This window comes from Trichechus manatus, unplaced genomic scaffold (assembly GCF_000243295.1).
Source record: "Trichechus manatus latirostris isolate Lorelei unplaced genomic scaffold, TriManLat1.0 scaffold00113, whole genome shotgun sequence".
Classification (NCBI taxonomy): Eukaryota; Metazoa; Chordata; class Mammalia; order Sirenia; family Trichechidae; genus Trichechus; species Trichechus manatus.
The window spans coordinates 6,145,195-6,154,080 of record NW_004444049.1 but is presented as its reverse complement, the minus strand read 5'-3'; the positions used below and the strand labels follow the sequence as shown (position 1 = coordinate 6,154,080).

General features: G+C 54.2%; 1 protein-coding gene across 1 annotated transcript; it reads left to right on the top strand.

The window, feature by feature from the left end:
- The first annotated feature begins 1,586 nt into the window (after positions 1-1,586).
- ARL2 (ADP ribosylation factor like GTPase 2) lies at positions 1,587-8,608 on the top strand. The gene is made up of 5 exons (XM_004383753.1): positions 1,587-1,739; positions 4,918-5,028; positions 5,126-5,288; positions 7,057-7,137; positions 8,134-8,608. The coding sequence occupies exons 1-5, from the start codon at positions 1,675-1,677 to the stop codon at positions 8,266-8,268; spliced, it is 555 nt and encodes a 184-aa protein (XP_004383810.1). The 5' UTR covers positions 1,587-1,674; the 3' UTR covers positions 8,269-8,608.
- Positions 8,609-8,886: the final 278 nt, after the last annotated feature.

Genomic DNA, 8,886 nt, shown 5'->3' with positions numbered 1-8,886 from the left:
TCAAGTCCACCCAGAGGTGCCTCAGTAGAAAGGCCTGGCAATCTATTCCAAAAAATCAGCCATTGAACACCCTATACAGCACAGTTCTACTATGACATACAAGGGGCACCAGGAATCAGAATCGACTCCATGGCAACTGGCTGGTTACTTTCTCAGTCATCTGGTGCTGCTACAACAGAAATACCGCAAGTAGACGGCTTTAACAAAGAGAAGTTTATTCTCTCACGGTCCAGCAAGCTAGAAGTCTGAATTCAGGGCGCTGGCTCCAGGGGAAGGCCCCCTTCTCTGCTGACGCTGGAGGAAGGTCCCTGTCATCAGTCTTCCCCTGTTCTGGGAACATCTCAGTGCAAGAACCTCAGGTCCAAAGGACGCGCTCTGCTCCCAGCGCTGCTTTCTTGGTGGGATGAGGTCCCCCTGTGTCTCTGCTGGCTTATCTCTTCTATATCTCAAAAGATATTGGCTTAAGACACTAATCTTGTAGATCTCATCAGTATAACTGTTGCTAATCCATCTTATTACATTATAGTGATAGAATTTACAACACAGAGAGAAATCACATCAGATGATAAAATGGTAGACAATCATACAATACTGGGAATCATGACCTAGCCAAGTTGACAGATACCTTTGGGGAATGCAACTCAATCCATGACAGTTATTCTGTGCTGTCTACCCACATCTACCCTGTAGTGAGCTTGTGGACGGGCTCAAAATAAGGCAAGAGGCTCACCCTTCTGAGTTTACAATCTGCTTGGTCCCTGGCCTCAGTTTCCTCACTTTTTCTGAATCTCTTGAGTACTAAACTAAGGTAAAGAACCAAACTGTTGGACAAAGTCATTCATTCAACATCAAATATTTACTGAGCATCTACTATTTGCCAGTTACTGTGGGCCTTATTTTTCTCATCTGCAAATGGAAGACTGTTTTTCTTAAAACGGAAACTATGGGCATCTTGGGAGGGACAATTCTTGTGAGGGTCTGTCCAAGCATTGCAGAACACTACTATCCCTGTTTCTCATCCTCTAAACGTGGGGGACTCTTCTTCCAGTCATTGAGTCAACCCAAAAACTCCCCACCTCCTACCCTGCACATTTCGAAACGGCCCCTAAGGGGCATTCAGGAGCCTGGCAAGGGGGAGGCCCAATTCCTGCTTCGTCACTAGCAAATTTAGGATGATGCCAAGGCCCAAGAGGAACAGGATCTGGCTGGCCCACGTTTCCGGGTAACAGGGACTTACACTGGCTCCAGGATGGCCCCAGGTCACGGGGCTCTCGGTTCTGACTCCAGGGTCCCCAGCTGGCCACACCTCTTTGCCGGCACTCCCTACTCGGCCAAGATCCAACCTAAAAACTTCAGGTTTCCGTTCCCGGTCGAGTTTTTGGGTCCTGGGAGGACGGAATGGATTCGACCTCGCCCCCAATTCTAGGCTCTCGGGAGGCTCTCGGGACGCGAAGGGTTAAGGCAGGTGGCCGCGCAGAAGCCGCATCGCCGCTAGAGGGACTACCGCAGAGAGGCTGTCGGACAGCTCTGAGGTCACGTGGGGCGGGGGCTGGACCAAAAAAAGGAGCCGGCCAATGGGCTGGCCTGTCGGTGTGCGTGATAGCCAATAGGAGCAAGGAGCGGGGATCCCAGGTCTAGGAAGAAACGGCGACAGGGAGGGGGGCTACTGGGACTATGGGGCTTCTGACCATTCTGAAGAAGATGAAGGAGAAAGAGCGGGAGCTGCGACTGCTCATGCTGTATCCTCCCGGACGCCGGAGCCGCAAGCGTAGAGGTGTCTCCGCCAGGGGGGGCAGTGCCAGGCGCCCCCTACCGGGCGCGGGGTGCGCGACCGGCCGGCTCGTACCAACTGCCCATTGTGCGTCACGCACGTGGACCCTACCAATCGCGCCAGCGGGGGGCCGGGAGGAGGCCGTACCATCGGCTCGGGGCGGGGGCGACGGGAGGCTCCAGTCCAAAGGCCAGAGGTGTGGGCCTAAAGGCGCAGCGGAGGGACCAGGTGTCCCAAATGTAGCGGGGAGGCAGGGCCCGGAGGTGACTCGGACGTCACCGTTCGGCAGCCTGGCACGAGCGTAGGACTGCCGGCCTCCCGGCTCTGACCTCTTTCCCCCTGTCCGAGGGTGCCGGGCTCCGACCCCGCCCTCAAGTTCGGAATCCCAGGAGGCGCGGCCCCGCCCTCTGCTTCCGTGGGGGCGAGCGTCAGCTCGGCGGGGCCTTTAGCCTGCTGGCCGGGCTGTCCTTGTCTGTGCCGCTCTGCGGCCCATCGGTGTCCCTGCAGCTGAGGACTTGTAGCCCTAGGGTCCCTGCATTCGTTCGTCCGACTCTGTGTGGCGCAGTGGTTAATAGTTGGGTTGTTAACCAAAAAGACTGGCAGTTCGAATCCACCAGCCGCTCCTTGGGAAACCCCATGGGGCAGTTCTACTCTGTCCCATAGGGTCACTATGAGTCGGAATCCACTGGACAACAATGGGGGTTTTACTCTGTGCCGGGCAACGTGGGGCATCTGAGACCCACTAGCTGGGCCAAGAGAGAAGTCGTGTATGTGCGCAGATAATTTAAAAATATGCCCGTCGTGTCTGTTTTAAAGAGCCTGGAGAAAGGCACAGGGAATTCACTCATTCAAGAAATATTGTCTGTTGTGTGCTAGGCATTGATCTGGGGGATAGGGTAAAACAGCAAAACAAAGTTCCTGTGCTCGTGGATGTTATATAATGCCGAGCGGGGAAAGATGATAAAACACATAAAATATATAGTATGTGTGGAGAAGAATGTGGTTAAAATAGAGTGAGCCAAGAAAGCCGCATGGAGATGGCAGTTGAGTAGAGTAAGACGTGAACCCTGTAGTTACCTGAAGAAGACTGCTGAAGGCAAAGACCCTTAGGGCAAGTGCAAAGGGCCCAAAAGAAGCTCAGCTGGTGCGTTCAAGGACAGTGTGACTGGAGAGAGTGAGTAGGGAGGAGAGCACTAGAAGATTAGATCAGAGGTGCCAGGGGAGTCTTCCTTAGAGAGCCCATGCAGGGTCTTGTATAGAGAAGTGTGGTCTGATTTTGGCTTCTATGTTGTGACTAGACGACATAGATTAATGGCAGTGGGGGGAGACCAGTTGGAGGGCAATTTCAATAATGCAGTCGAGATAGGATGGTGGCTTGGACCAGGATGGAAACAGCGAGGTGATGGAAGTAGGAAGGTGATGGGAGGGCTGGCAGGAATTGCTGCTGGATTGGCCAAGGGTGTGAGAGAGCAAGCAAAGTCAAGCTTGACTCCTGGGTTTCTGGCCTGAGTGATTAGAACAATGAGGAGCCACTTGCTGAGTTGACAGAGAAGACCAGGGCAGAGCAGGTTGGGACAGAGGTGGAAGCTGAGAGCCCACTTGGCCACGTGAGATGCCTCTGAGACATCTGAGGAATGTCAGGGAGGCAGCTGGGTATTGGGACAGGTGGCCAGGTTGTGGCTTGGGGGAGGCATCAGTTTGGGAGTCAACAGCATAAAGATGGTATTTGCAGCCAGGATCCTGGATGAGGTCACCTAGAGGGTGAGTGTGGACAGAGAGGAGTGTGAGGTGTACTCGGATCAAGAGGTCAGGGCAGTGAGGAGGAGCGGCCAGGAGGTAGGAGGAGACCCCAGCGAGGGCATGTCCCAGAGCTGAGGGCAGCAAGGGTCAGGGAATGAGAGATGGGCAGCTCTGTCAGGTGCTGCTGGTAGAGCTGGAAGACGGGCCGAACACCGAGCAGCCATTGGAGAGCACAATGGAGGTCTCCGGGGACTGACCGTGGCAAGAGCAATTTTAGAGAAGCAGAGGGAGCAAAAAAGTCTGATCGAAGTAGGTTTTAGAAAGAACAAGAGGGCAGAGATTGGAGAAGGTGATGGAGACAGTGTTTTGAGGAGCTTTGCCGTAAGGGGAAGGAAGTAACAAGTAGCTAGAGGAAGGAGAGGGAACAAGAGAAGGTTTTGTTTGCTTTTTCTAAGTGGGGGGAGGGGGGGTAACAACAGAGAGTTTGTCAGCTGATGGGAATGATCCCCTGGAGAAGGAATCATGGATGATGCAGGGAGAGGGGGGAGAAATATCAGCTGCCAGTTATCAGGGGCTGTGGCTGGGTCTCAGGGGCGGTCCTCTCGTCACCCCATTTCATGGCTTGAGTCACTTGTCCCACGTCAAGTGAACAATAAGAGGCTGAGCCCAGGGCCTGGGTCCCTCCCCTCACGCAGAGACAGACACAGACACACAGATACACACACACACAGACATAGACACACGGAGCTGCAAGACCCCTTAAGTATTGGAAGGAAAGAGGAGGGTCGTTCTCTCCCACTGGCGAGCTCACCGTTCCTTTGCACACTCACTCAGCGGTGAAAGGTTTGACATATTCCAGAAGCAAAGAAGCAAGGGTAGCTGCTCCCAATTATTCGCTCTGCCTAGAATGCTGCTCCCCAGTCCTTCAGAAAACTGGCTCCTTGTAGTTCGGGCCTCACCTCAATTCGCCTTCTCACAGAGGCTGTCCCTGGGGCCGGAGCTACAGGAATCCCCTCGGGTGACCCTCTCAGAGCCTCATCATTGGATTTCTGAAGCTCACCAGCATCTTAAGTTTCTTGTTGGTTTGCGCTTTATCGACTGTCTCCTTGCTCGAGTGTAAGCTGCCCGAGGACAGGAACTTTATGCTCTTCCCTGGGGTGCGCCCGGCGCCCAAAAGGCGGCCTGGCCTGTAGTAGGTATTCAGTGAGCATTTGTGGAATGAGTTAAGGGATGATGACGCCCGCCTCATTGGTCAGGTGGAGATGATGTTTATTTCTTGATCCCGCATATTTATCGTGGGCCAACAGTAGGCCAGGCATGTGCGTAACTGACTTTGACTTGTGGTGAGTGAGAGTGCTAGCAACCCGCAGAGCGCAAGCATTTGTCCTTAACCCAGCGTGCCCCAGCGGCCTGGACAACGCCGGCAAAACAACCATCCTGAAGAAGTTCAATGGGGAAGACATCGACACCATCTCCCCAACGCTGGGCTTCAACATCAAGACCCTAGAGCACCGTGGGTGAGCAGGATCCTGGCGGGTGGGCCGGGCCGGAGCTGGGCAGGGAGGGTGGGAGAGGGGCTGGGCTGACCCTCCAGCCGCCCCCTCCCCTGCCCAGATTCAAGCTGAACATCTGGGATGTGGGCGGCCAGAAGTCCCTGCGGTCCTACTGGCGGAACTACTTTGAGAGCACTGACGGCCTCATCTGGGTGGTGGACAGCGCCGACCGGCAGCGCATGCAGGACTGCCAGCGCGAGCTCCAGAGCCTGCTGGTGGAGGAGGTGGGCAGGGGCCTAGCTGGGCGGGGGGCTTCCACCAGATGTCCGGGGGCTCCAGGACCCCAGAGGGACATTTAGGGCCGTGATCCAGTTCTTCACCAAGCACCCTCATAGAGGCAGAGACAGACCTTTCACCCAGTCCAGGGAGGCCCACAGTGCCATGGGCAGGGCACATACTGTGGACTGGGACCTGGGGTCACAGCCCTGCACTGTCACCGCTTCACCACCCTGAGCTTCGGTTTCCACACCTTGAAATGACAGCCACATCATCGGATAACTCACAGCCAGTGCGTGGAGCTCTGGGAGGCGGCAGAGCCTGGCTCAGGAATCAGATTCTTTGCTGTGTGACCTCAGGCAAGACACTTAACCTCTCTGAGCCTCTACTTCCTCCTCTCTAAAATGGGGATTGTAACTTGGGCAACCATATAACTCGTCCAAAGTAGAGCACTTTTTTAAAAAATAAAATCTTAGATTCTCAGAACATTGCAAAGATAGTACAGAGTTCCCACACACCCTTCACCCATCTTCCCTAATGTTAACGGTATATTCGTCAAAACTAAGAAATTAACCTTGATGGCGCCTAACAACAACAGCGACACTATTGGCTAAACTACAGACTCTGTTTGGATTTCTCCAGTTTTCCACGAATGATACTCATGCAAAGACCGGAGAAATCCAAAGTCTATAATATATTTAGCTAATAGTATTATACCAAGGTTAATATCTAATGTTATTAGTGGAAATTTATAATTTGATCCAGGCTAAACAAAACAAAACCAGTTGCCATGGAGTCGATTCCAACTCATGACAACCCCAAATGTGCAGAGTAGAACTGCTCCATACAGTTTTCAAGGCTGTGGCCTTTTGGAAGCAAATCACCAGGACTTTCTTCTCTGAGTGTGTTTGACCCACCAATAAGCGCTTAACCAGTTGTGCCACTGAGGACGCCTGATCCAGGCTACTATGTTGTATTTAGTTGCAAACCAGGACCCTAGAGTGAAAGAGGGAGAGGGCGTTGTTAATAATTACACAGATTGAGACAAAAGTGGATTCGTGGTTACCATGGACTGGGGGGAAGGGGGAGTGGGGAGTTATAATTTTTTTAAATATTTACTTATGCAGGGACAACAGGCGTGAACAGGACTGTCCCCGGCACACAGGGACATGCGGTCCCCTGTAGAACATAGCCCCTCCTGGGGCGTTGAGCTGGTCAGATGAGAGCATGGCTGAAAATGCTCAGCTAGGCCTGGCACACTGGAGCTCTTTGTGGTTAGGTCACCGTGGAGGGAACCCAGTCACCTGCACATGTGGAAGTAACTAGAGTCAGGCACAGAGAGTGAGGCCTGTCGGGAGCGATCCTGTTAAAGGGCTGCGGAACCTTGGGTGAGGGGAAGGCCCTTGGGCCCTGGGACGGTCACATTCCCTGTCCAGGTCATCTCATCAGACCCAAGCGGCCTAGAACCACAGAGGGATTGTCTTGTCCAGCACCCTTCCCCATTTATGGGAGAAGAAACTGAGGCACAGAGGGGTGAGGTGCCCACTGGGTGGTGGTTGAACTGGAACCAGACCCCTGCCCAGCCCAGGCCTCCCTCCACCCCATGTGGGGCTGGCCTCAGTGGCCTCTCCCACCACCAACGGGCCTCGCCCTGATCTTCCAGATTGATCTCTGACCCCAGATTGGACGATTAGAGAAGGGCCAGGCTACCTGGAGTGGGGCTGTGATGCCTCTGAACCTCCCCCCACAACTGCATCCCTCTATCTTCTCCCCCAGCGCCTGGCTGGAGCGACCCTCCTCATCTTTGCCAACAAGCAGGACTTGCCTGGGGCACTGTCCTCTAACGCCATCCGGGAGGTGAGTTGAGGCCTTGGGGAAAAGGGGCATGCATTTCCTCATTAATTTATTTTAAAAGCGTTCATTAGCCTCCTGCTGTGGGGACACTGGAGATTCAGTGCTTAATAAGGCCTAGTGGTGCCCCTAAAATGCTCAACTGCTAACCAAAAGGTTGGTGGTTTGAACCCACCAGCAGCTTCTCGGGAGAAAAGGTCTGGCAAGCTGCTCCCATAAAGATTACAGCCGAGGAAACCCTATGGGGCAGTTCTACTCTGTCATATAGGATCACTATGAGTTGAAATTGACTCAGCAGCACACAGCAGCAATGGTGCCCCAGCCCGGGGAGGCAGACCTGCAAGTCAGTGATTCCAAAGGTAACAGTAGCAAACGTGTACTCAGTGTTCCCTCTGCGCTGGGCTCTTTGCAGGTATTAACTCATTTAATCCTCACAACAGCCTCATGAGGAAGGAACTATTATCATTTTATAGTTGGGGAACAGGCTCAGAGAGGTTAGGTAACTTGTCCGAGGCCACATAGCTAGTAAGTAGACAAGCCAGGATTTAAGCCCAGACTTATCTGGCCCCAGAGCCTGCATCTTAACTGTTATTCTAGCTCTTGAACTCCAGAATGACAGAGTGGGATTAGAATCTTGGTTCTGCCACTGACTAGCTGTGTAACTTTAGACAGGTTGCTTAACCTCTCTGAGCCTTGGTTTCCTCCTGCATAAAATGGCCGACAGGATCTCTGTCTCATGGGACCTTGGGAGGACTGGATGAGAGGACGTTTATAGGGTCCCAGCGTAGTGCCTGGACCCTAGTGGATGCTCAGGAGCCCGCGTTGCTGTTCCATTACTAAGGGGCAATGCTGGCGTGGTGGCAGACACAGAGCCCAGGCATCCCAGGGGGGCCAGGGGAGGCTTCCTTGAGCAGGGCTTTGAGGGAGACACGGATATCCCCGGGGCTGCAGGCAGGCGGGGCCTGTGGTCACCGGCCCTCCCCGCCCCCTCTGCCCTCGCAGGCCCTGGAGCTGGACTCCATTCGCAGCCACCACTGGTGCATCCAGGGCTGCAGCGCCGTCACCGGGGAGAACCTGCTGCTCGGCATCGACTGGCTCCTGGAGGACATTTCCAGCCGCATCTTCACAGCCGACTGAGCCGCCCCAGCTGCCCACCTCCCAGTCCAGACCCCCCCTTCCCCGCAGCCCTCGCCACATACCATCCATGGGGGGATGGGTGTCAGCCAGCTGGGCTAACACTCCCCACCCACTCCATAACCTGCTGCTGCTGCTGTTGCCCACTGCTGCTGCTGGGCCAGCCGGATCCCGCGGTGGAAGGGCTGCTGCCCTGGCCGCTACCCCCGCTCCCCACCCGGCCCGCCTGCGGCTGTCACACTTAGAAGGGGATGCTGGGCCTGGGAGGAGACGGCCTCTGCTGCTACCAAGGCTGTGGACCTCATCCTTTGCTCAGCTGTGAGAATAAATCACTCCTTGCTCCCCACTCCTGGCTGAGTTATTTGTTGGGTGTCTCGGGCATCTAGTGCTGTTATAATGGAAATACTACAAGTGGATGGCTTTAACAAAGAGAAATTTACTCTCTCACAGTTTAGGAGGCTAGAAGTCCAAATTCAGTGTGCCGGCTCCAGGGGAAGGCTTTCTCTTTCTGTCAACTCTGAAGGTCCTTGTCATCAATCTTTCCCGGATCGAGGAGTTTCTCAGTGCAGGGACCCCGGGTGCAAAGGATGCGCCATTCTCCTGGCTCTTGTTTCTTGGTGG

What these genes read in the sequence shown, in the direction of transcription:
- ARL2 (XM_004383753.1), top strand. Translation starts at nt 1,675, where the DNA reads ATGGGGCTTCTGACCATTCTGAAGAAGATGAAGGAGAAAGAGCGGGAG. An exon ending in AAGACCCTAGAGCACCGTGG is followed by an intron (nt 5,029 to 5,125) that starts GTGAGCAGGATC and finishes TCCCCTGCCCAG; the next exon opens with ATTCAAGCTGAACATCTGGG. An exon ending in AGAGCCTGCTGGTGGAGGAG is followed by an intron (nt 5,289 to 7,056) that starts GTGGGCAGGGGC and finishes CTTCTCCCCCAG; the next exon opens with CGCCTGGCTGGAGCGACCCT.